General features: G+C 48.8%; 1 protein-coding gene across 3 annotated transcripts in view; it reads right to left on the reverse strand.

Annotated features, from left to right (window-relative positions):
- GPCPD1 (glycerophosphocholine phosphodiesterase 1) overlaps positions 1 to 26,875 on the reverse strand; it is a 733,645-nt gene that overhangs the window by 152,237 nt on the left and 554,533 nt on the right. For all 3 annotated transcript variants that reach the window (XM_078649507.1, XM_078649508.1, XM_078649506.1), the window contains one exon: positions 1,012 to 1,077. In XM_078649507.1, the coding sequence (XP_078505633.1) occupies positions 1,012 to 1,077 (66 nt within the window). The remainder of the gene's footprint in view (positions 1 to 1,011; positions 1,078 to 26,875) is intronic.

Below are 26,875 nucleotides of genomic sequence, written 5' to 3' on the forward strand. Positions count from 1 at the left end.
GGTGGTAATATGACCCATTTGTGGGTCAATGTGTAGAGTTTTTTGCTTTGGATCCCAAAAATCTGGCATAGACTGTTGTTTGGGTACAATGTCCTTTTTCGGTGCCGAAGGCTTAGGGTCAGAATATTCTTTCGACTTTTTTGTCAGAAGCTTTCTGCGTGGTCTTGGACTCTCTAGCTTTGGGTGTAGGGGTTTCTGGCTCCAAGACCTTTTTCGGCTACGAAATTTTCAATTCAATTCGTTTTGGCTCCAAAGGCTTGTCCTTTGTTTCAACGCCGAAGGCTTCTTTGTAGAGGCTGTTTTCGGTGCCAACGAAGAAGGGTGTGGCACGCGCTTACTATTGGGCTTCGGTGCCGAAGGTGGCTTCTCGGCACCCAAATGGGGTTGACTCGAGCCCAAGCCGGAAGTCTTTTCTCTCGGTTTTATAGCGGGCCAGAGTGTGGGGCGTCTGAAGTGTGTTGCCGGTGTCGACCTGAGCACGAAGGCGTAGGTGTTACTGGAGCCTTTTGTTTCGAGCTGATTAGGAGAGAGGTCTCGGTACTGACGGACTGTTGAGCCAGGGTGACTGTTGTCTTCGATGTCGGAGATCTCTCCTCCTTCTGCTTGTTGTTCTGGCTGGACATTGGGATCTGCTCCGAAGATGTCCGGAACCAAGCTGCTTCCACTGGACATTTTGTGACGTTGAGCCTAACTGTCACGGATGGTTTTCTTCGACCTGAAAGATGAGCAGGCCTCGCTTTTCTTGTCCTCGTGCTCTGGGGAGAGGCTGGGATTACAAACCTTGTGTAAGTCCGTGTGTTGGAATTTAGCACCACACCCTAAAGTATATGGAAGCGTTCTTAAATGCTCGACCTAAAAACAGCATCCTTTGGTGCTACCCTCATCTAACCTTCATGCTATAATTACACTTGTATAAAAAAATGTGCCATCCCTGAACTTAGTCAAACTCCTTTAACAGTTGTTCCTCTCCAGCCGAAATTTGCATGCATAAATGAAATCTAATTTCATTACCTTTTGTTGGCATATCCATTTGATTTCAATATTAAATCCGACATCTTCAGGTACTGATTCCAAAGCCTGAGGGAAAAGAGCATTGAACAATGTGATGTCTAAATTATTTTTTAAGTGAAAGAAACTATAATAGATGTGAAACTGGGTACTGGAAAGGCAACATACATGCTACTATTTAAGTTTCTTCAAGATGAAATGTCAGATAGCTGAAGAATAATAACATGACAAAATTAGACTCAACCGTGAGGTCATATACAAATTACGCATATGAAATGGACTTAACTATTAGAGGAACATCTGCACTTAAGTTGCAGCAAACAGCACGTAGGATCTATCCATTACCCTTTTATTATATGCAATACCTCGCCAGAATAGGTTTGTCAGCTGTCTCTACAATGATCTCCAGGTGCTTCTGTTCCCAAAACATAGAGGTTTCGGGATCACTCCCATGTAGTTTGACACAGCCATGCTATTTTTGCACTTAAAAAAGGCCAGAGCTAGTTGTGGGAGAAGTAACTAAGTTTGATGATTCCAGATTCACAAAATTGTATTTTAAAAACTTCACAAAAGGCAAAGCTGGTGCATTTTATATAAAAAGAGTTGAAATGGGTAATGGTTTGACAAAGGAAACTTTTCCCTGTGAAAGGCTGTATTCATCAAAAACCTGAGGCCCTACAATAGACTGGGAATTCCGGAGGGCGAGGAGTGGATGGTCTGTGCGCGCAGTGTAGAGTTACAACATTCCTATTGAGTGATAAAGGGGAAAGTGCAGATCAAATTCTCTGCAGCCAGACAATTTGCCCTCATTGGCTACAGAAAATAAGTAACAAAAAGTGAAACTTGGTTTTGAAGTCGGGGAACTGTGGAAGTCTTAGCAAAGGATGACATTTTTCCTGATTTTGTTAAGGCAAAGCGAACATTTTTCACCTCCCAAACTTAAACCACCCTTTAATTCGTGAACTTTCATAAAAAAGAAAGATTAATACATTTTTTCAGGCTTTTGTACGGTCGTTTTCTTGAACACTGGTACAGGAAACACCTATTGCGGGCTTCAGGAGCCTGAGTACAATGTTTAAACAATCACTGGCAAAGAGGTAATAATGGCATTCCCAAAGAAATCCTCAAGAGAATGGATTCAGCGGAGGTAATCATCATGACGTCAATTGCATACTTTATTTTAGGGTATCACACTAGAACTTTTCAAGTTAGAGGTAGAGTAATAACCCCTTCTGACTTTTGCAGACGAGAAACACAGAGGTAGATGGATGGTTTTACTTCCCAAGAAAGCAGATCTTAGCACATGCCGTCTGTTCTTTAACCCTCTAGGTGCCATCACTTTACATATGTTGCAGGAGTGTAGTGTCAGGAACAGAAGTCACGCTGTGTGTAATCTTTCCATGATTTCTTGTCATTACAGGAGTGCTGACAGTTTGTAGGCCAGGCACTGAGACGCATATAAACAACTCTCAGTGCATATGCTTATCCCTAAACCATACCAACTGACTAACTAACTAACATCATTTGGTTTTTAGGTAGGTCCACATCAAAACTGTGCTGGCAGCACAAAAGTCAATTTTCCCAATGTGGGATGCAGCATGGTTTTATGCTGCACACACACAGAATTGAAAGCATAGTAAAGCATAACAGCGGCGTGGTGCGTGATCGGCGCTCCTCTCCTTGTGCCCCTGGTATATTTACTGTATTGCCTAGTAGAATTGTTATTGCCTAATTGTTATTTCTCCCGCTGTATTTGTCATTTATTGCCGTTTCTCCCGCTGTATTTGTCATTTATTGCCGTTTCTCCCGCTGTATTTGTTTACTGTGGTTTCTCCCGCTGTTTTTCCTGTTTTGCCGCCCTCCGTCGTCCCTCCCCGCTTCCCGCCACCACCGCTGACCCCGCCCCTTTTTTCCTTCTGTTCCCTCCCCGCTCCCGCCTCCCAGCTGCTCCGCCCACCCGCGCACTTCGCCATATATGGCGACCGTGCGAACGCGCAGCGTTGACGCGCAGCGGGCGCGCCGATTGTGCGCCGAAGGCGCGCCAAAGGTAAGCCCGTCTGCGCCGGTCCGCGCCTGGACCGCGCCCAGTGCCAGGACCCCTGGCCCCCACCGACGGAGGCCGACCCGACGAACCTACAGCGCCGCCGACCTCATCACACTCAACACCGGCGCCATCCCGAGATGTCGCCACGCCTCCCCGAGGCACACCCACGGACCCTTCAGCTGCCACGCATGCAAATTCACCTGCATCCGGACCTACCCTGCACCAGCACTCGCCAAGCCGTACACCAGCAGCAACCACCTCAAGTGCATCCTGCTCAACACCCGCTCCATCCACAGACACGCCGTAGAACTCTGGAAGCTCCTCGAGACCACCGCCCCTGACGTCGCCTTCCTCACAGAGACCTGGATGAACGCCTCCTCAGCGCCCGACATCGCCATCGCCATCCCAGAGGGCTACAAGATCACACGGAGGGACCGCACCGCCAACCAGACGGGAGGAGGCATCGCCATCATCCACAGAGACACCATCCGCATCACGACCAACACCGACGACACCCTAACCACCGCCGAACACCTGCACTTCCAGATCCACACCGACCCGAAGACCACCCTCAGAGGCACCCTGATCTACCGACCCCCGGGTCCACGCACACGATTCAGCGAGGACATCGCCGACTTCATCAGCCCGCATGCCCTCCCCTCCGCCGACTACATCCTCCTGGGGGACCTCAACTTCCACCTGGAGAACAACAGCGATCGCAACACCATCACCCTGCTCGACAACCTCGCCAACCTCGGACTCAAGCAACTGGTGACCACCCCCACCCACCTCGCCGGACACACACTCGACGCCGTCTTCTCATCCAGCAAAGACGTCACCTTCAGCCACGCAACAGGACTCCACTGGACGGACCACAGCTGCGTCCACTTCACCTTCAAAAGAACGACGATCTACCAACACCAGCAACAGGTTGCCCGAAGAAGCTGGAACAAGATCACAGCCGACCAGCTCACCGCTTCCCTGAGCCAGCACCCTCCCGCCAGCTCAGCGAACCCCAGCCAGGCCGCCGACAACCTCACGAAGTGGATCAGCAACTGCGCGGACGAACTCGCCCCACTGAGAACCCCGCCCAGCAGACCCGGCAGCAGAAAAACCCCATGGTTCACCGACGAACTCAAGAGCTCCAAGAAGAACTGCCGAGCCCTCGAGAAAGTATGGAGAAGGGAACCAACTACGGACAACATGACCACCCTCAAGCTCGCCACCCGGAAACACCACCAACTGATCCGCGCCACCAAGAAAAATACATACAAGGACCGGCTGGACAACAACGCACACAACAGCAAGGAACTCTTCAACATCGTGAAAGAGCTCTCCAACCCCAACGCCGGAAACAATGACATCACCCCGTCGCAAGACCTCTGCAACTCCCTCGCGTCCTACTTCCATAACAAGATCACGGACATACACAACAGCTTCAGCATCCAACCAACGCACGCCACAACCGCAACAACGCCACCCACCACCACCCTCCGCACCTGGACTCCGATCAGCACCGAAGACACCATCCGCACAATGAACTCCATCCACTCCGGATCTCCGACTGACCCCTGCCCTCACCACATCTTCAACAAGGCCGACGCTGTCATCGCACCCCACCTGCGGGACATTATCAACACCTCCTTCGACACCGCCACCTTCCCGGAGAGCTGGAAGCACGCAGAACTCAGCGCTCTTCTCAAAAAACCTACAGCAGACCCCACCGAACTCAAGAATTACCGTCCCATCTCGCTCCTCCCGTTCCCGGCCAAAGTCATCGAGAAGACCGTCAACAAACAGCTGGCCGCCTTCCTCGAGACGAATGGATCCCTCGACCCCTCACAGTCTGGCTTCCGAGCCAACCACAGCACCGAGACCGCCCTCATCGCTGCCACCGATGACATCCGAACCCTGATGGACAACGGAGAAACAGCGGCCCTCATCCTCTTGGACCTCTCCGCGGCCTTCGACACTGTCTGCCACCGCACCCTAGTACCGCGCCTCGGCAACATCGGAATCCAGGAGAAGGCACTGGAATGGATCACCTCCTTCCTCAACGGAAGAACACAGAGAGTCCGCCTACCACCGTACAAGTCAGAGGCCACCGAAGTCATCTGCGGCGTCCCTCAAGGATCCTCGCTGAGCCCCACCCTCTTCAACGTCTACATGAGCCCCCTCGCGGCCATTGCACGCCAACACAACCTCAACATAATCTCCTACGCCGACGACACCCAGCTGATCCTCTCCCTGACCAACGACCCCGCCGCCGCCAGAGCCAACCTGCACGAAGGGATGAGAGATGTAGCCGAATGGATGACGACCAGCCGCCTGAAACTGAACTCAGACAAGACGGAGGTCCTCATCCTGGGCTCCTCGCCCTCCGCCTGGGACGACTCCTGGTGGCCCCCCGCCCTGGGCACCGCACCCAAACCGACGGACCACGCACGCAACCTGGGCTTCATCCTGGACTTCTCCCTCTCCATGACCAGACAAGTCAACGCCGTCTCCTCGTCATGCTTCAACATCCTACGCATGCTACGGAAGATCTTCTGGTGGATCCCCACCGAGACCAGGAAGACTGTCACCCAGGCCCTCGTCACTAGCCGACTGGACTACGGCAACGCCCTCTACGCCGGAACCACCGCCAAGCTCCAGAAGAGACTCCAGCGGATCCAGAACGCCTCAGCCAGACTCATCCTCGACATCCCACGAAACAGCCACATCTCCGGACATCTGAGAGACCTGCACTGGCTCCCCGTCAACAAAAGAATCACCTTCCGTCTCCTCACCCACGCGCACAAAGCCCTACACGACCAAGGCCCGAGCTACCTCAACAACCGAATCAACTTCTACACTCCCAAGCGCCACCTCAGATCAACCAGCCACGCCCTTGCCGCCGTCCCCCGCATCCGAAGAGCGACAACAGGAGGAAGGTCCTTCTCCTACCTGGCCGCCAAGACCTGGAACTCACTCCCGACCGACCTGCGCCTGACCCAAGACCACCTCTCCTTCAGGAAGAAGCTCAAGACCTGGCTGTTCGAGCAGTAACGGCACCCCCCCCCCACCTAGCGCCTTGAGACCCTACGGGTGAGTAGTGCGCTCTATAAATGACTTGATTGATTGATTGATTGACAAGCACAAACAAGATTGTTGTATTGTAGACAAGGGCAGAGTGGTAACATGTTGCACTAAAGCACAAGTTACTTACCTTCAGTAACGATATATCTGTAAGAAACAGTAGTTAGTGTTAGATTCCTTACCTTAGAATATCCCCAGGCGTCAGACTGGATCCGGAAAGTTTTTCGTCAGCAGTACCCTTGCACGCTGGTAGACATAGGCTGCAGCTTCGCGTCCGTCGTCAGCATCGTGATCGCTGGGATGACTTCTTCGGAGTACTTCGACGCCGGCCCCACGTCAGTTCTGTACACAGCTTTCAGTGCCAGGAACACAGAGCCATGCAAGAAACAGACACTGGTGCCATGAAACTAGGGCCCTCAAAGAGAGATACCTTAACCGTAGATAACGGTTCGCAGAACGGGAGCATGGGTGGGGCAGTAAGGAATCGAACACTAACCACTGTTTCTTACAGATATATCGTTACCGAAGGTAAAAGACTTGTGCATCTGAAAGAAACAGGTTAGTGTTAGATTCCTTACCTTAGAATAGATACCCCAGCAATACCAACCCCGGTGGTAGGTCTGCAAACCAAGATTACACCAGAAAGTCCTGGAGAACGGAATGGCCGAAAAAGCCATCAATCCAGACTTGGCTGTCTAGGCAGTAATCCTTAGCAAACGTGTGCAGCGAGGCCCATGTAGCTGCCTGACAGATGTCAATCAATCACTGTATTTATAAAGCCCGCTACATACCCGTGAGGGTCTCAAGGAACTGGGGGGGGGCTGCTACTGATCGAAGATCAAGGTCTTGAGAAGTCTTCTGAAGGCCAGCAGGTCCTGAGTCTGTCGTAGGCTGGTAGGGAGAGCATGGCTTGGCGGCGAGGTAGGAGAAGGATCTGCCGCCGGCAGTGGTTTTCCGAGTACGAGGAACTGAGGCGAGGGCGAGGCTGGCCGAGCGGAGGCTGTGGAAGCTCGTTGAGGTATGAAGGTCCGGTGTTGTGTAGCGCTTTGTGTGCGTGGATGAGGAGTTTGAAGGTGATTCTCTTGTTGACGGGGAGCCAGTGTAGGCCTCTCAGATGGGGTGTGATGTGGCTGCGTCGGGGAACGTCGAGGATCAGACGTGCTGAGGCGTTCTGGATTCGTTGTAGTCGTCTCAGGAGTTTGGTTGTTGTTCCTGAGTAGAGGGCGTTCCCGTCGAGGCTGCTGGTGACGAGGGCCTGGGTGATGGTGTTTCTCTTGTCGGGGGATCCATTTGAAGATCCTGCGGAGCATTCGGAGGTTGTTGAAGCAGGACGCTGAGACGGCGTTGACTTGTTTGCATGGAGAGGGCGGAGTCGAGGATGCCCCCAGGTTGCGTGCGTGGTTGGTGGGTTCCGGGGCGGTGCCTAGCGATGTGGGCCACCAGGAGTCGTCTCAGGCTGATGGGGTGGGTCCAAGGATGAGGACCTTCGTTTTGTCTGAATTCAGCTTCAGTCTGCTGTCCTTCATCCAGTCGGCGACGGCCTTCATTCCCCTGTGGAGATTGGCTTTGGCGGTGTGGGGGTCTTCGGTGAGGGAGATGATCAGCTGGGTATCGTAGGAGATGATGTTGAGGCTATGCTGTCATGCGACGTGGGCGAGTGGTGCCATGTACATATTGAATAGCGTCTGGCTGAGGGAGGATCCCTGAGAGACGCCGCAGATGATCTCGGTGGTTTTTGAGCGGAAGGGTGGGAGGCGGACGCTCTGAGTTCTGCCGTAGAGGAAGGATGTGGTCCAGGCCAGGGCCTTCTTTTGGATTCCGGCGTCATGGAGGCGTGCTGATAAGGTGCGATGGAAGACCGTGTCGAAGGCCGCTGATAGGTCCAGGAGGATGAGAGCGGCTGTTTCTCCCTTGTTCATCAGGATCCTGATGTCGTCGGTGGCGGCGATGAGGGCGGTCTCGGTGCTGTGGTTGCTGTGAAAACCGGATTGGGAAGGGTCCAGGATGTTGTTGTCTTTGAGGTAGCGGGTTAGCTGTTTGTTGACAATCTTCTCTGTCACTTGTGCCCGGAACGGTAGCAGGGAGATGGGCCGAGAGTTCTAGAGGTCCTTGGGGTCCGTCTTGGGTTTCTTCAGTAGGGCGTTGATCTCAGCGTGCTTCCAGCTTTCCGGGAAGGTTGCTGTCTCGAAGGAGAGTCCTGCAAGGTGACTCCCCGACCCAGGGCAGTAGTAGCCACCGTGGCCAGAGTGGAATGGGCTTGCAGCCTTACAGGAGGCTCCTTTTTCACCAAGGAGTAACAGACCTTGATGCACAAAAAGACCCACCGAGAGATGGTCCGCATGTGCACCGCCCGTCCCTTCTTAGCGCCCATGTAACCAACAAAGAGCTGGTCGTCCACCCATAACTAGCGTGTGCGGTCTAGATAATAGGAGCGCGCACGTTTTGGTTCCAGAGGGTGGAGCCTTTCTTCCTCTTTCAAGATATGAGGAGGCGGAAAGAAGGAGGGCAAGGTGATGGACTGTTCGATATGAAAGGCTGTAACCACCTTGGGCTGGAAAGAAGGACGAGTCCTCAGAACAACCTTGTCTGGATGGACAGAGAGGAAAGGAGGCTTAGGAGACGGAGCCTGGAGCTCACTCACTCTACTGGCAGAGGGGATGGCAACCAGGAATGCAGTGTTAAGAGTCAGAAGCCGAACAGGACAGTTATGAAGTGGCTCAAAGGGAGCGCACATCAGAGAATTCAGTACAAGGTTCAAGTCCCACTGAGGCATCACAAAGGGAACAGGAGCGAACATGTGTGTGATGCCTTTCAAAAATCTATTTACAACAGGGGACTTGAAAAGAGAAGGCTGAAATGGCCGAGAGATAGCCTTTGATAGTGCCCAGAGCAGAGCCCTGCTCTGGGCCAACCAAGGGTCTCCCCACTGCTGAAAGAGACCTTGCGCCACGTCCGAGTTCAAACGCCATTCGTGATCCATCACGCACCGGCGGCTGAGCTCGTCTGGCCTGGCGTTCAGGGAACGCCCTGGTGTCCCAGCCATGTCCAGAGGCGCAGAGCCTCTTGACAAAGGGTCCATGACCCCACCCCGCCCTGTATGTTGCAGTACCACATGGTGGTGGTGTTGTCCGTGAACACCTGCACTACACTTCTCCGGACAGAGGGAAGGAATGCCTTCAGTGCAAGCCGGATCGCCAGCAGCTCCAGTAGATTGGGACTCCGCCAGAGACCAGAGGCCTCTGATTTCTGCCTCTCCCATGTGCCCCCCTCCCCATCCCAGGAAGGACGCATCCGTCACTACTACGTGCTCCGGTTGGGGAAGGGAGAGGGATCTGCCGCTGACCCAATTGCGGTCCGTGAGCCACCACTGAACGGTCTTCCAGTGCCCTCCGAGATCAGGACTTAGTCGGACAGTTTGCCCTGATGCTGTGCCCACTGAAACTTCAGGTCCCACTGCAGAGCTCGCATCCGCCACCTGGCGTGATGCACCAGCAAGTTGCCATCAGCCCCAGGAGCTGCAGTGTCAACCTGACTGAGACTTGGGATAAAGGATGAAAGATCGGACTCAGAGGCTGAATACCCCAAACCCGCTGCTCGGGAGGATAAACCCGAAACTGCGCTGAGTCCAGAACAGCTCTGATGAAGAGGAGCTTCTAAGAGGGGCACAGGTGTGACTTCGGCACGTTGATGGAAAAACCCAGCCAGTGCAGGAGATCGGCCGTAGTCTAGAGGTGGGAGACGACTCTCTGGGGCGAACCGAGATAGGGGAAGACTGAAACCCCTGATCTGCGGAGATGAGCTGCGACAACCGCCATCACTTTCGTGAACACCCCAGGGGCACTGGTGAGGCCGAAGGGGAGCAAGGTAAACTGAAAGTGCTTGTGGCCTACCGTGAACCGCAGGTAGCGTAGGTGGGCCGGCAAGACGGGTATGTGGAAATATGAGTCCTGCAAGTCCAACGCTACCTTCCAGTTGCCAGGGTCTAGGGCAGCCAGGACCTGAGCTAAAGTCAGCATCTTGAACGTCTCCTTCCGGAGGAAGCCGTTGACGCTCCGGAGATCCAAGATAGGGCGTTGGCCTCCGTTGCCCTTTTTGGGAACCAGAAAGTAGTGGGAGTAGCAACCACGTCCTACTTCTGGCCCAGGAACGCGCTCGACGGCCCCCTTGGCCAAGAGGGCCGTAACTTCCTCCTGCAGAAGTTGCAAGTGATCCCCCAACATGCGGTGCCACGAAGGGGAGGGAGTAGCCCCTTCAGGCGATTTGCAGCACCCACCTGTCCGAAGTGATAGTACGCCAGTGGAAGAGGTGATGGCGAACCCTGCCCCCCCACTGGCGTCGAATGGGCCTGAAAGCTCGGACTAGGAAGGCTTTGAGGCAGATGCTGCTGGAGTGGATGTGGACTGACCGTGCCGATGTCCCCCTGCACCGCCACGGCGGTTACCATGTCCGCAACCGCGTTGAGGTTGGTTCTGCGGCCTGTGGCTGAATGAACATGTGGGGGCGCCCCTTCCTTGGCCACGAAAGGAGCGAAAAGCAGAAGTCTGCGGGGCCCGAAAGCGCTCCGACAGGCCTCAGAGGGAAGTGAATCCTCATGGCCACGAGGAAATCAAGTACGTCGCCTCTTCGACTTCTTTTTAGAGTGCCTCGACTTAAATGAGTGCGAGGACTTGGAGCCCGATGAACGGTGTGGGCTCCGGCTCCGTGACCAGCCCCTCGACTTCCTCCCCGACCGTGACCTTGAGCGGCGCGGAGACGACTTCCGGATCTCGAGGAGCTTACGGGACTGCTCCCGCCTAGCTTTCTAGGTCAAGGCCCGGCAGTCGGCGCACGACTTGTCGTCGTGGTCGGCCCCGAGGCAGTAGAGACACAGGCGATGGGGTCGGTCACCGACATCAGGTGGTGACAGGCGTCGCACGGCTTGAATCCAGGCATCCCTACAGGCACCAGGAGTTGGTATCGACTCAAAAAGAATAATCAAAAAGTTAGTCAAAAAATTACTAGGGTACTAGCTCTTCCCGGATCTGTGCTTGCTGGCGCGAAAAAAAAAGAACTGACGTCAGCGCGCGAGGACGACGTCCAAGTACTCAGACGACGTCATCCCGGCGATCAAGACGCCGACGATGGACGCAGAGCCGCAGACAACACCTACCGACGCCCAAGGGTACTGCTGACGGATCCAGTCTAACGCCTGGGGATATTCTAAGGTAAGGAATCTAACATTATCCTGTTTCTTTCAGATCTATGTTGTGTTTAAGCCTATAGCTGATTTTAAATAGGTCAACTGTAATGTGTGCCTTGAAGCATAAAACACCCAGTTGCACAAAGGTCAGAAGGAAAACAAGTTATGCTAGCTTGATTGTTTTCAGTAGGGACAATTGGACACCAAAGTCTTGTTACTGCTTAGGCTGTGGAGGGGATCCATTGGAAAAACCTTCACTGAGCTTAAAACACATTTTGTCAGAAATGTCACAATGTTTTATTAATTAGGGAAAATCAGCAGAGATTTTACTTCAAGAAATCATTGTATAGTCACTTGAAATGTTGTTAAGTACTGCCTTTTCTGCCAGACCTATAAAGATATAGTATTTTCTTACAATGAACTGAGATTTCTCCTCTGTCCTGAGGTCTGGCAAAAGATGTGGAGCATTGCAACTGATGCTTCCTGGATAGACTGAAAATGCAGAAATGTTGCATAATTTACGTGAAAACAGTGTGAGAATTTTGCATGGCTACATTTAGGAGTTTTTACCAATTGCAGATAGGATAAACTTCAGGACTCTCGCCAGAAAATAATCAGAACACTGATGGACCTGGTTGAAGACAAGGAGGATACGGTGGGAGAACCCTATTTTGCCCGTAGAAGGTCCTGGCACTGAATCGTGCTTATTCTTAAACCCAAGTTATGAATGCGGTTCTTCAGCCAGAGAAATAAATTGATCTGCTAACCTGCAGGAAGAAGAGGGGCTTGAGCTGATTCAGAAGTGCAACTAAAGCCCTGAGGGGAAAAAGACATCTCAGGAAGAAGGTAAATTTTTTGCTACCATTTAAAAAAAAGCATTGGCATAGCCAATAGGTCTCGCCTTAGGGATCTAATTAGTTTTTAGCCATGCAGCACATTATCTTGGGTGCTACAACATCTACATTTCTTTAACATGAAAACTTTGACACTAATAGGCATATTATAGGACTGCATTGTGAAGTACTTAATTAAAGTGTTTTTCTGTACAACAACCACTGACAAAGCCAATAGCCCTGGTGTAATGTTACTTGTTGTATATATATCTGGATGCAGTGACAGACAGTGCAAAATACCAATAGGGTGGCACACTATGCATGGAGAGCAGCGGACTCGCTCCAGGCATAAAGACGGCTGGGAAAAGAGAACTTCGCGCTCAATGACTGCGCACCATCACATCAACGAGATGACTCCAAGAACAGTGCACAACTTCGCGCAATGCATGCCGGGCTCAAGCCGGCCCAGTGACAGGAAGAACGCAACACCAAACCTATGAAAACTCCTGTTCGGGCCTCCCACTTGACACAGTGAATGGGCGAGAGATCAACGCAAGTCAAAGGAAAGTGAAAGTAAAAAGTACGAGGTCAGAGTATTGAGTTAGGAAAGCACTTTTAATAGGTGATGCGTCGGGAAAGGAGATGTTCTCATTTTGCTTGGTTATCCGTCCAGTTATTAATGCACCGTTTGGTCGTTATCTATTGTTTTGACAGGGCTGTCAGATTTGAGACGCTCGCGGTACGCCGGTAATGACAGGCAAGTTGGTAAGTTTCTACCAAAGTTTAATTCCAGTAAAATTGACTTGCGTTTAGAGAGCGATCCTGTTTCAGCAAAAGACCTCCGGCAACTGCCATAGGCAGAGCAATTAGCAAAAGTGAACTTACTTTGAACTGCCTCTCCCCATTGTGTTCAGCTGCAGGGAGGGAGGGGAGCAGGGGAGCCGTGGGAAGTGCTGAGGAGCCTAGAGCAGGGCATGCGCGCTGGCTCAGACGAGACCGAAAAAAAGCCTTTGAGTGGTGCTCGCGCGAGCACTGCAAAGAATTTAAGGAACGCAGCAGGCACAGTGTGGGGCCACTTCTTGCTCCCAAGCTCCAAAGGCTAGGAGAGAGAGAGAAGTCGGGACATGCACCCGCCTTTGGCCAATTGCGTGCTGTCTTTCATAGAAAGACACACGCAAAGGCCAATAGCGTGTGAGCAAAAAAAATAAAAATAAAAGCACATGCACAAGCGTGTGGTCCGAAGCCTTACAGAGAATTGCATGCGCGCTGGCTCAGGCGAGACCTAAAAATCTGTAGATCCAATTAAGACTAATTTCTGCTGTGGCCCGGGAACAAAAAACGAGAAGTCTGACTACAACCACAATCAGCCTGAAACACAAAGAAGAGTTCCTGAAATTTAAGTCAGAAAGAAGTCACAGAACTTTCAAGACAAGTTTTGAAGATTGCAACATTATTTAATTGCATCTTTTAAAGTAAGAACATTTGCTGCTAGGGAGCTGGAATGTCTTTCTATCCAGAATTTCTATAAAAACTGAATTGTTTTAAAAACTGTTCTTTAGATGGCTTTACTTTCATGTTAAAAGCTAATAAAGCTCATGCGATCCTGCTCTTCCTATTGAATATTTAAAAAACAAAACAAAAAAACAGTGCACTGTTGAGTCCAAGTTGAAATGTGAAATATGACTTTTTAAATGCTAAAACATCGAAGTGCGCCTTTGCATCTCCCAACCTACATCAGATCTGCTTAATTGGAGTACACTATGTTTACCATTTTTAAAATGAATTTGTCATTCGTCACTGCAAAGTTTTTGTTGCTTATATTCCTGTATGCATTTTCTCTGGGAAAAGTCAAAGTTATTGCCAGTTTAACAAGGATAAAACTAGGATTCATGTCAGGACTGAAGGCGAGGATTACTCTTTCCCTTCCGTACCATTTTATCAAACAGCAACCATCAGAACCAGGAAAAAAATAACTTTCCCAGACCTCATAAAGAATTTCTACCAATCAACACACAGGAGTCCTCAGACTCCTATGCCTATTTCTCTTTTCCCTCTTTCTTCGCTGATCTCAGCCTCAGTTAAGTGGCTCTCACATCATTTGTGCTTAGCATTGTATTCTTTCAAAAGGCTTTTTGTTTTTTACCATACAGGTGCTTTATGTAGTGTTTCTCCTGTGTTTGGGCAACAGGAGCGTGCATTGTGCTCCTTACATAGCTGTTTCCTTCCCCGTTTTGATCTGCATAGCTACTGTTAGTGCGGTGTAGTCCTACCCCCACCTGGATGCGCTGCAGGCTTGAGATGAACATCTCAGCAGCTCCCTCAGGGCGCGTCTTTCAATCTCCATGAGGGACTGAGGCTGCACTGCCACCTGGAGCCAGAGCCTCTGTTTTCTGCCCGCATTTTTTGCTTAAAGACAGACGCCCCTCTCTGCAGGGGTCATACCTTCTCAATTTTGCAGTACGGTTGCGACACCCGTCAGCATTTCGTTGTCTAAAAGGACACCCTCTGTGGTCTGTATTGTTGAAGCTGCGCAGGCACATTGACCTAGGCAAAGTATTGACACGGTGTATATTCAGGTGTTCTGTCCCCGGGCTTAGAGCTTGCTACAGAGAGACCTTGGGTCTCCCAAAAACATCGGGCATTTTCCCTGCATAATTCTAGTGCTAACGAGTAGACAGGAGCCCTAGCAGGGCATTATGCAATCCTCTGAAAGTGAAGCGATATTGTTCCTCCCTTAGGGCGATGATTTCCAGGACCCTGCAGATGCCTCCATTTACAGGGCAGTTTCTGAATCGATGGCCCCGCTAGAGGATCACCTTTACAGCAGACTACAGAGCATTGCCATGATCCTGCATCCTGGCCCGTGCCCTTGGGACTTCCAGGTTCCTTGATCCCAAGCCACCCGCCCCATAAGGGCCTAAGCCGCAGAATCGCAAGCGGGAGGCTGGCAGCAATTACATGCCTTTGATAGGCTGAAAGGGTCTTTCCTGGTGCAATCCACCCGAGCGTATCCAGCCCCCCATCCAACACTGGTTGCCCAGAAGGTTCCCCCACCATCTCATCCACCCCTCCTTTCACGGACAATGCAAATGACTCAAATTGGTATTCCTTTGTGCCCCTCCTGATCCAGGTCCTCAGGGGCAGAATTCCTCTGATCCTGCCGATGGCATTTTGGACCCTGATGGCTTTGCTCAACCCAGGTGGTCGGATTGGGCTTCAGCAGATAAGGTCGCCAAGTATATTGCGGCCCGTTTATAGAAACCACTAGAGAAAGAGTCCTCCAGCCCCCTGCAGGGGGAATGTCCTAATCTCTGGACTGCAAAGTAGCCCTCACTCCAGAGGTTGATCCCAACCGAGAAGACGAGACTCCGCCGCGCTGACCACCTCAACCAAACCCTAAATGCAGGGGCGAAGAGGACGAGTGACTAATAGAACCAGCCCGGCCTAAGACCATCAAAGGGACAATAATCACCCAGCTTTTCGTAAAAATCCATTCCAACATAAACTTGGTTTAGCGTGGTGAATACCAAAGAAGATTTCTCGGCAACGGGGACAAGCTATAAGATTAGCGGTCAGCAACAGGACGCCTGTAGCGTGTACTGTCTCCATTGTTATATTCAGAAGCATCTTGTGAAACAAGTAAATGGACGCCTAGTGGATACAATACATTTTGTACTAACTTGACGGGCACTGGGATAAGAAGCAGTATTACTGTGAAAAGGCACTGGGATTATTGAAACTCCTGCCATCAAGCCAATCGTAGAATTTTAGAGAGTATGAATTGTCTTGTCTTGAAAAAGATGGTGAAACAATTTTAACCCATCGAAACGTGTCAACGCCTATTTTTATACATAATCTGTAACAAAGGCGGAGGTCTTCGAGTACTGGGTGCAAGGACTTTTGCCACAAATATCGCTGTAACACAAATATGTAACAAATAAGGGGCGTATTGTTTTCGCCTGTGTTATGTACTCTCTTTTTATTTAATACTTTTATGTGTTTTCTATTTTGAATGAATTGTTTATTAATTGTGATTATATACTGGAGCCAGTGTGTATAAACTTGATTTGACATATTGATACCTAGCATGTGTTAGATATAGGGTTTCCCCCTGTTTTTATCAGTACTTTTTATTACTTGCTTTTTTTTTAATTAATACATCGATTTATACTTTTGTAATTTTTGACTATTACTGATTCCCTGAGGGAGATGTACGATATACTTTTCTCAAGTGTATTTGTGATTATGTATGAATGGTGAGCACACACAAACCAGATTGCAAGGTCTAGATGAATGGTTAATGAAGAGTTTTGACTAAATCCAAAGGATACTTCCCCTTTTCTACTGTTTAGTGACCTAATCCTTTTGGTCCCAAGGGGCTCCTCTTTCTTTCTACTGATCCCAAAATGGCCACTTTCCAGGAAAAATACTTAAAGGATTTAAGAAATGGATTGATTGGTCTTGGTGTCACAGCCAAGATAAGATGCTGGACGTTATTGAGCCCAAGGGAGACTTTTTTCAGGTTCAGCTCAGCGTGCAGTCATACCTTTGAGCAAAGCTAATTGTGCTTTGTCCACTGAGAGGAGCCCCTCCCTCATGCTAAAGATGGACGAAAAATTGGAGGATCTTGCGTCTTTCGAGGTTGGCTGGTGGCCCAAGGAGGATTATTCAGTGACACATTCACCAAAAAGCTAGGGAAATTTGTTGCAACATTTACCTCCGTCATCAAGCCCTAGGCCTCCATGAAGAAAAATGTCACCCCTTGCGTTTTCCATGGGGCTGCTCGATCAGTCGTTCTTCCTTCAACTAGCCCCCAGGGGACAAGACTCCAAGCATAGCTAATATTACCAAGACCAAAATTGCTTTGGAATGTTCCTACCCTCGTGAGGCCAGAGATTCTGAGGCAGATTCAAAGGACATGCTAACCTAGATTCCTCTTACCGTAAGCACTCTTTCTTTCCCACAAAAAGTAGAGTGCCACCAGGCAAATTTGTTTCCCTGCATGGCAGACGCTTACCTCAGAGATGCAAGAGTTCTCCAGACCATTTTGAGGTTTGAAATCGAATTTTACATTTCTCCCCAACAGGTGACCCAGCCTTGACCCATCTCCTTTTCAGCTCAGGCTGCGGCTCTTGTGACCGATGAGATCATGGGCTTGCTGGCCAAAGGGGAGATCCGTCTGTTCTTCATCCCATTGGTTTTAGCAGCAACTTGGTTTTGGTGACAAAAGAGACGGGAGTCAGAGCCCAGTGATAAAACTTCGACAGTTCAACAAGTGGCTGATTTACTGCCACTTCAAAATGGAAGGGATTCACCTTCTCAGGGAAGCCTTGAGACCTCTCCACTGGATGGCGCATCTGGATTTGATGGATATCTACCTCACGATTGCCGTTTCCCCCACATCACGTTTCTGCCCTTCATGTGGCATGCTAGGTCTTAGAGTGTGCAACACTCGTCTTTGGGTTGTTTTCAGCCCCTTGGTGTCTGTGTGCTGAGAAGGTCTGCAATTTGATTCTTTACTCCTGGTTGGTGTTCTGCTAGGAGATGCATTTTGTGATGAGAGAATATGTCCCTCACCGTTTGTGTATGTAATACATAGCTGTCATGTTGTCTGTGTGGACTAAGACAGTTTTACCTGTAAGGTACGTTTTAAAAGGCTTTAAGCACTAGAAACATTGCTAGTAGCTCTAGGTGATTGAGATGTACGCTCCTGTACTTTAGAGTCCATAATGTGTGACTATGTAGGTGAGTGATGGGTCTGCTGTTAGCACTGTCTGCGGAGCACCCTTTGGATACATTTTGTGGGTTCCACCACTGCAGAGAGCGATGTGTGTGGCCATCCACCAATACTAGATTGGCTAACTGACCCTGCAACAGGTTCCATTGACTGGCTAGGGGAAGCATGTGAAGTTTTGCGTGGGGAAGAATTATAATGTAAGACGCCATCATGCCTAGCAGTTTCATGAAGACTCTTGCTGACAATGATTGGTTGAGCTGAAATTGAGTTAGAAGGGACTGAATACTGTGAATCCTGGCTGTATTGGGAGAGGCTAAAGCTTTGTGAGCGTCTATCGTGGTTCCCAGATAAGTTTGTGTGTTGGAAGGCTGTAGATGAGACTTCAATCCATTCACTGTAACCCATAGTAGGTGAAGTAAGTAAATAGTGGTTTGAGTGTGTTAGAGACACATTTGGTAAGTACTGGCTTTGATGAGTCAGTCGTCCAGGTTTGGGATGACATGGATCTGTTGTCTTCTCAGATGTGCTGCAAATACTGCCAGACATTTGGTAAATACCCTGGGAGCATAAGTGACTTCAAATGGTAGTACTTTTAATTGATAATGATGACCCTCTATGATGAATCTGAGGAATTTGCAATGAGCTGGATGAATTGGAATGTGGAAATATGCGTCTTTTAAGTCTAGAATAGACATAAAATCGCCTTGCTGTAGAAGCAGGAGCACTCATTGAAGTGTTAACATGCGGTAAATGCTAGGACAGTATGTAGAGGTTTAGTTCTCAGAGATCTAGAAATTTGAGAAAGTATAAGGAGTACCCGCCTATCCCCTGATGTTCTAACAACACAGGTTCTACGGAGTCTTTGGAGAGGAGAGACTGGATATCTTGCTGAAGTAGATGTAAATGTTCTGATCACATTTTGTGAGAACATGGTGATATGTTTGGAGGATTGTTGGTAAGCACCAGGCAATAATCATGCTGGATAATTCCTAACACCCATTTGTCTGGGGTGATAGATTGCCCAATGGGGAGGAATTGTAGAAGAAGTCCCCCGACAGGTGTTACATGATCGGGGAAGTGTAGTCAAGTCGCCGCTTGTTGGGGGAGGCGGAATTATGCGGTGCGGAACTCTTGCCTCGCCCTTTGTTGTTGTTACCTCTCTAACAAAACCCCTTGTAGGGAAGATTGACAGTTGCCTTTGTCAGAGGTGGCCATATTGTCTGAGGATATGGTTTTCAACCCTCCACAGTAGAAAGAGCGACGAAAGGAGCAAATCTCCCATACACTTCGCTACCTCTGTGTATTTAATAAAATATTCTAATGACTTATCTACTTCGGGCCCAAAGAGATGTTCCTTGTCAAAAGGAGTATTTGAAATAGATTGTTGTACTTACTGTGAAAACAGAAATCCTCAACCATGCAGGTCTTCTTAGTAAAACACTAGTGTTGATCTCTCTAGCTGTGGTGTCTATAGCATCTAAAAAGCATTTTATTGAGGAATTGGATATGAGCTTCTCTTCCTGGACTAAATCCTGGGGTTTTGGTTTGCGCTCATCTGCGAGGTGCTGTAGCAACTGCTCCATTTGGTCCCAGTGTGCCCCATCATATCTGTCTAGAAGGGCCTGGGTGTTGGCAATGCGCCAATGATTTGCTGCTTGGGCAGCTACTCGTTTACTAGAGGTGTCTAATAGTTTTGACTCTGTCAGGAGGGGAGCATCACCAGTAGTCGGTGAATTGTTCCCGCTTACGGGCAATAGAGACCACCAAAGAGTCTAATGGTAACTGTCCTTTAATAAAAGCTGGATCTGAGGGAGCAGATTTATATTTTTATCAATCTGGGGGGAGAATGCGAGCCCGCAGGAGAATGCGAGCCCGCAGTGGATCTTTAAATGCGTCGTCAGCATGTCTAATCATGCCTTTCAGCATAGGTAGATTGTGACTAGCCCTTTGTGTGGTACTGAGCGTTTCGAATAGGAAATCTTCCTCTAAAGATTCCTTGTGTAGTTGTACTCCATGATATTCTGGAGCTCTATTAAGTAATTCTAGATATCCTACATTGTCGTCGGGAGGGGAAGGCTTTACAGGGTAAAGATCTGGGTCGTTATCTGTAGGTGAATGTGTGATAATCCTTCCAGGAGTCTATTGGTAAAATATTGTCCCCCCATCTCCATTAGCATCATCAGGTTGTGGTGGTGGATAGTTAGTTGGTGTAATCAGTAAATGATGCAGAGGTGGAGAGGATGGTGTAGGGGGATGTGGTAAATGGAGGGGAAAGGTTAGTACCCACATTCTTCCTCTTGGAAGGAATAAAGAAAGGTGCGTTCTCTGACTCAGGTTTGCGTTTCTGAAGTGACTAAGTAAGAACACGTCCTGTACCTGGATTTATATAAAGTTCCTTTTGTTTTGGGTCCGATTTGGGTGTTGGGGCATCTAAAAACGGAATCTGCAGATTCAAAGGAACTGTTTTAGGTTTCAGAACCAAAGATTTTGGTGCCGGGGTAGAATCACTTTTCGTCACTGAAGATTTCAGTGCCAAAGGAGGCTTTGTTTTTGGTGTTAAAGATTTTGGCTCTGTAGCGGTTTTCGGCTTCAAGCCTGAAGGCTCGCTGCCAGATTTTGGCCGACTCGATACCAAGCCGGAAGGCTTAGAGACATGTTTTGGTGCCAAGCCGGAGGGCAGGGCATCGGAAATATCTTGTCGGTGCCGACCGTGGCCCGAAAGCGGGGGTGGGTCCGAAGCCTTTGGTTTCAGCTGAGTTGGAGTTTGGGTTAAGGGGCGTTCGGTGCTCACGGTAGGTGGACTTTGTGGCAAGTCTTCTTCCAACTCTGAGTCTGAATCTGGAATGGAGACAAGTTCCTCTTGTTCTTGCTTTTGCTTGGCCCCTTGTGCGTCGAATTCATGGTCGGATCCTTCGCCGAAGATGTCCGGCGTGTGTTTGAAGTTTTGAGCCTGCATCTCGCGACGTCGAGCCCGACTATCACGGAGCGTTTTCTTCAATTGGAAATATCTAAACGTGTAGCAGTCCTGTTTGTTGTCTGGAGCCAAGCAGAAGTTGCACACTTCGTGCGAGTCGGTGTGCGGATACTTGCCGTGGCACAGAAGGCAGAATTTAAATAGAGTCCATTCCATCGACTGCGAATGGACCAACGAGGTTAGGCCGGACGGCCTGCCCGAAGATCTTCGATAGAAATTTGTTTTTTCTCGACAGATACGATATGCAGAAAGGCAAATGCTACTTACCAGTATGTACCTGTTCTTGGCATGTAGGGCTGCTGACATTCATATCTTAGCATAGATCGCCGCCTAGTGTTGGGTCCGGATGTTTGCACCTGGTTGTCTTGGAAGAGTCTTCGAAGTATCACGAGATAGGTGACTCCTCCTCTGGACTACAGTGCGTATGGGCATCTTCTCCATCTTCATATTGTTTTTCGCCATTGTGGCAATGATGGAGTATAGGTAAGTAAGAGATGACCATGTAAATGTATGTACGGAAGATAACCATGCAGCTATGACAGGCACCGGGGAGGAGGGTGGGTATATGAATGTCAGCAGCCCTGCATGCCAAGAACAGATGCATACTGGTATTTGCCGTTCGAGGCATGTGGGCTGCTGAATTCATATCTTAGCATAGACTGTATAGCAGTTTCTCCTCTAGCGGTGGTCGCCTGTATCAGCTGCAGTGGTTTGAAAAAGTGCTTAGATTGCACGTCAACACAGTAGTGTTTCGTGAAAGTGTGTATGGTAGACCATGTAGCTGCCCTACATATGTCTTCTAAGGGAATATTTCCTAGGAAAGCCATGGATGCCCCCATTTTACGCGTTGAGTGTGCTTTTGGGGGAACTGTTAAAGTGCGCTTTGCCTTTTGATAGCATATTTGAATGCATTTAACTATCCATCTGGCTATTCCTGCCTTGGAAATGGGATTACCCTTATGTTGTGGTGAAAAAGCGACAAATAGTTGCTTTGTCTTTCTGAATGATTTTGTTCTGTTAATGTAATATAACAGAGCTCTTTTAACGTCTAGTGTGTGTAGAGCTCTTTCAGCCACGGATTGCGGGTTTTGAAAGAAAACTGGCAATTCTATGGACTTGTTGATGAGGAAAGTGGATATAACTTTTGGCATAAATTTAGGGTTTGTACGAAGCACTACTTTATCGTGGTGTATTTGCATGAAAGGTTCCTGAATGGTTAGTCCCTGTAGCTCACTCACTCGCCTGAGGGAGGTGATAGCAATTAAAAATCCCACCTTCCATGTTAAGAATTGTAGTTCACATGAATGAAGTGGTTCGAAGGGGGTCCCATGAGTCTGGTAAGTACTATGTTTAAGTTCCAGACTGGAGAAGGTGGATGCTTTGGAGGGATAATTCTTTTAAGTCCCTCCATAAAAGCTTTGATTGGTGGGATTCTGAATAGGGACACATGTCTGTTTTGAAGATATGCTGCTATATCAGCAAGGTGTAGCCTTATGGATAAGTATGCTAGGTCACATCTCTGAAGATGTAGCAGGTAACAGATTAAATTTTGGATGGAGGCATCCAATGGATTGATTTGGTTATTATTACAATAAATAACAAATCTTTTCCATTTAGCTGCGTAGCATGCTCTGGTAGTAGGACGCCTTGCTTCCTTGATAATGTTCATACAGTCTGGAGGCAAGTTAAGATATCCAAACTCTAAGTCCTCAGGAGCCAGATCGCTAGGTTCATCTGATTGGCATCTGGGTGCCTGATTTCTCCATGGTTCTGTGTTAGCAGTTGTGGCGAGAGGCGCAGTCTTTGGTGAGGAACCACTGAGAGTTCTAGGAGCGTTCTTTACCATGGCTGTCTTGACCATGTGGGAGCAACCATGATTATTGTGAGTGACTGTTGCCTTAGTTTGCGTGCCACTAACGGAATAAGTGGGGTTGGTGGAAAAGCATACGCAAATCTGCCTAACCAGTTCATCCATATCGCATTGCCTTGTGACAACGGGTGTGGGAACCTGGCGGCGAAGGACGGGCATTTTGAGTTTTCGTTTGTGGCAAACAGATCTATGTCTGATGTCCCCACTTTTGAAAGAATGGTTGGAGAACTTAAGGATGAATCTCCCATTCGTGTACTTGCTGACTGTCGGCTTAGTAGGTCTGCTATCTGGTTGTCTATTCCTGGGAGGTGTTCTGCCAGGAGATCAATGTTTTGTGGAATTGCCCACTTCCATATGCTCTGTGCTAGGTGGGATAGTTGCAGAGAGTGTGCCCCCCCTGTTTTTGCATGTAGTACATGGCGGTCATGTTGTCCGTCCGGATTAACACAGCCTTGTTGCGCAAGTATTTCTGAAAGGCTCTCATTGCTAGGAATACTGCTAGTAACTCTAAGTGGTTTATATGTAGTGTCTTTTGTTTGACTGTCCAGAGACCTTGGACTGTATATTGAAGGAGATGGGCTCCTCAACCGGTCAGTGATGCGTCTGCTGTTAATACTACCTGTGGAACAGGCTCTTGGAACAGTCGCCCCTTGGAAAGGTTTTGTGGGTTCCTCCACTGCAGAGAGCAGTAAGTACGACTGTCTACCAACACTAGGTCTTTTAGTTGTCCTTGAGCTTGGTTCCACTGGCGTGCTAGGCATTCCTGTAAGGGGCGCATTTGAAGCAGAGTATGAGGGACGATGAATATGCAGGAGGCCATCTTGCCTATAAGCTGCATGAACACTCGAGCTGGCAGGGAGTGTTGTGGCTGAAATTATTTAATGAGAGATTGTATGTTGGCTATCCTGGCTGGATTTGGATATGCCTTTGCTATGGAGGTGTCTATTGTTGCTCCTAGATATTGCTGTATGTGGGAGGGTTGCAGATGTGATTTTGGGTAATTTATGGAAAATCCTAGACTGTGCAGTAGCTGGATTGTCTGTGAGGTATGGCTGGCACACTGTGCGTATGAGTTGGCTTTTATGAGCCAATCATCGAGGTAGGGGAACACATGGATGTGTTGCCTTCTGAGCTGTTCTGCTACTATTGCTAGGCATTTTGTAAAAACCCTTGGTGCTGTATTTACCCCAAAGATGAGAACTTTGAATTGATAGTTCTGACCCTCTATTGTGAACCTGAGGAATCTCCTGTGAGGTGGATGTATGGGGATGTTCAAGTATGCATCCTTGAGGTCTAATGTGGCGAGGAAGTCGCCTTGCTGGAGCAGTGGGAGTACCTGTTGTAGAGTGATCATATGGAAATGATCTGAGAGTGTGTATTGGTTCAAAGGTCTGAGGTCTAATATTGGTCTGAGGGAGCCGTCTTTTTTGGGAATGAGGAAGTATAGAGAGTATACCCCTGTCCCTTGATGTTGTAACGGGACTGGCTCTATGGCACCCTTTTCCAGCATGGATAGCACCTCCTGTGGTAACAGCGTGATGTGTTCATTGGACGGTGTTTGGGTGGTATGTTGGGTGGAGTAGAAGTGAGTTCCAGGCAGTAACCATACTGGATAATTTGTCTCACCCACCTGTCTGTAGTGATAGCGTTCCAGACTTGTAGGAATTGTGTTATTCTGCCTCCGACTGGTGTTAAGTGGTCTGGAGGGAGTGTGAAAAATTCACTGTTTGGTGGCGGTGGAGGCTCGGGTGTCATTATTACCACGTTCTCTGCCCTTGTTATTGTCTCCCCTATAACCTCCTCTATCGGAACCTTTATTAAAGGTGCCTGGTGTAGTAGTTTTAGATGATGAAGAGGTTTGGGATGTGTTGCCTCTGCCTGAGCCTCGAAAAGAGGAGCGACGAAAGGAGCTCCTAGACTGTTGAAATTGAAGTGCACCCATGGACTTAGCGGTGTCAGTATCTTTTTTTTTTTTAACTGTTTATTGAGTTTTAGTCATACAAGGTACAAGACAACCTAATACATTAACAATCACATAGTGCAGCAGAGAGAACAATTGCAACAGTCAATATCATGTGTAGCAGGTGTAGGTAGATGTAAGCACATATCCATACATATTTATGCCGGGGAAGCATTCTCCAAGTCTATATCATCAATACATTCTCACTTGGGAGTTCAGAGGCAATCATCACAGCATAAATATCGTAGTAGAATTCTACAGTAAGTATTACCATAACAATGTGGCAGTGTGGTATTCTAAGCAAAGAGTGCAGGGTGCGTGCTAAACAGTCAACAAGCAATCTCTATTGATCATAATACATCCATGGCAATACATCCTCTCCAACCTTCAAATACAAGCAGGGAGCTATACATTATATTCTGAGTGCTCAATCAGGAAGAGTCTACGAGGTGTCTGTGCCATGTTGCGCAAGTAAGTAGCATGTCAGGGGTGCCCAGATATCTGTCGGTCTCGAAGTGGGTGGTAGTAGCTCGGCATATGTTGCTAGTTGTTCCTGACAGTAAACAAGGTCGTCTATCCAATCCTTAAATTTAGGTGCCCTTCCTATGCCCCATCTACACGCCACTCGTCTTTTAGCCATGAGTAGCGCTAGCGCAGTATATTTACGGTGCACCGCCTGGATTGGCTCCACGTATCCCAGGAGCGCTAGGACCGGGGAGGGAGATATCTCTTCATTGATCATGTCTGACAGAGCCTTAAAAAGTTGTAGCCAGTAAGTCTGTACCCCCTCACAAGCCCATGCCAAATGTAAAAAATCAGCTCCTGGAGCGTGGCAGCGATCACAAGTGTCCGTATCCCTCAGGTGATGCCTATGCATGCGTGCAGGGGTGAAATATAGCCTGTGAAGGTACTTATAATGGATTACTCTAAGAATACTGCTCGCGAAATGCGTTCCGTTTGTTGTGCGCAAAAGTCCCATTGCCGATCTGTTAGTTCTATACCCAGTTTCTGGTCCCATTTAGCCCTAGCACCTGGGTGGGAGCAAATTCTCTTAGCCCGTGCACAGTGTTATAAATAATTGACACTAATTTCTTGGCTGTCCTCCCCAGTAAGATCGTGTGCAGTGGCGCAAAAATAGGAGGTTCACTAGGAAAGTCTGTCGTGAGTGCCCTAAGACCCTGTCGAAGCCTAATATATAGAAAGGTATCTAAAGGAGACTGCTGTATACCCATGAACATGTGCTCCCGAGTTCTAAATATACCGTCATGATAAAGATCCCCCCACGTCTTAATCTTTGTGCGTTCTAATAGCTTGTGAAAGATCGCCTCTTGCAACAGGGGCATGTCTGGATGGTAGACAGTGGTAAAAGAGGCAAGTATATCAGGGGTGTTTCCAGCATGTCACGTAAATGGGACAATGCGCTGTTTGTGCTCATCACCGTGGACAATGACGGGTCTCTACTCGGCGTTTGGATATACAATGCGCCCTCTATGGGGACCGGATGCGCTAGCCAATGCTCTTCCGCTATTTGGGGCATATATTGGGGCTGGTGTACCCAGTAGAATGCTTAGTGTGCTTGCGCGCTATAATAATAGAGCTTAAGGTCAGGAATTCCAAACCCTCCTTGCGCATACGGTCGCGTGAGCGGTGTCAGTATCTTTTTTCATCTTTTCTAAGATGGGATCAACCGCAGGGCCAAATAAGAAATCCTGGTTAATAGGTTGATTGAGTATGGTAGATTGCACTTCATTTTTAAATCCTGAAATGCGGAGCCAGGCATGCCGGCGTAGCAATACACTAGTGTTGAGACCTAGCGGCTGTATCAGCTACATCAAGGGCGCATTTTATGGATGCGTTAGTGATGAATTTCCCTTTCTGTATTACGTTGTTTGCTTTTGCCTTATAGAGTTCTGGTAGGTGTTGTAATAATCCCTCCAGTTGGTCATAATGTGCTCTGTCATAGCGTGCTAGGAGAGCTTGGGTATTGGCAATCCTCCAGGTGCTTGCTGCCTGTGAGGCCACTCTTTTCCCTGAGGCTTCTAACATTTTTGACTCCTTGTCAGGAGGGGGAGCATCACCTGATTGTGAATTTGCTCTTTTCCTAGCATTAGATACAACTAGGGAGTCTAGTGGTAGCTGAGACTTGATATAAGAGGGGTCTGTAGGGGGCGGTTTATATTTTTTCTCAATTC

This window comes from Lissotriton helveticus, chromosome 6 (genome assembly GCF_964261635.1).
Source record: "Lissotriton helveticus chromosome 6, aLisHel1.1, whole genome shotgun sequence".
Classification (NCBI taxonomy): domain Eukaryota; kingdom Metazoa; phylum Chordata; class Amphibia; order Caudata; family Salamandridae; genus Lissotriton; species Lissotriton helveticus.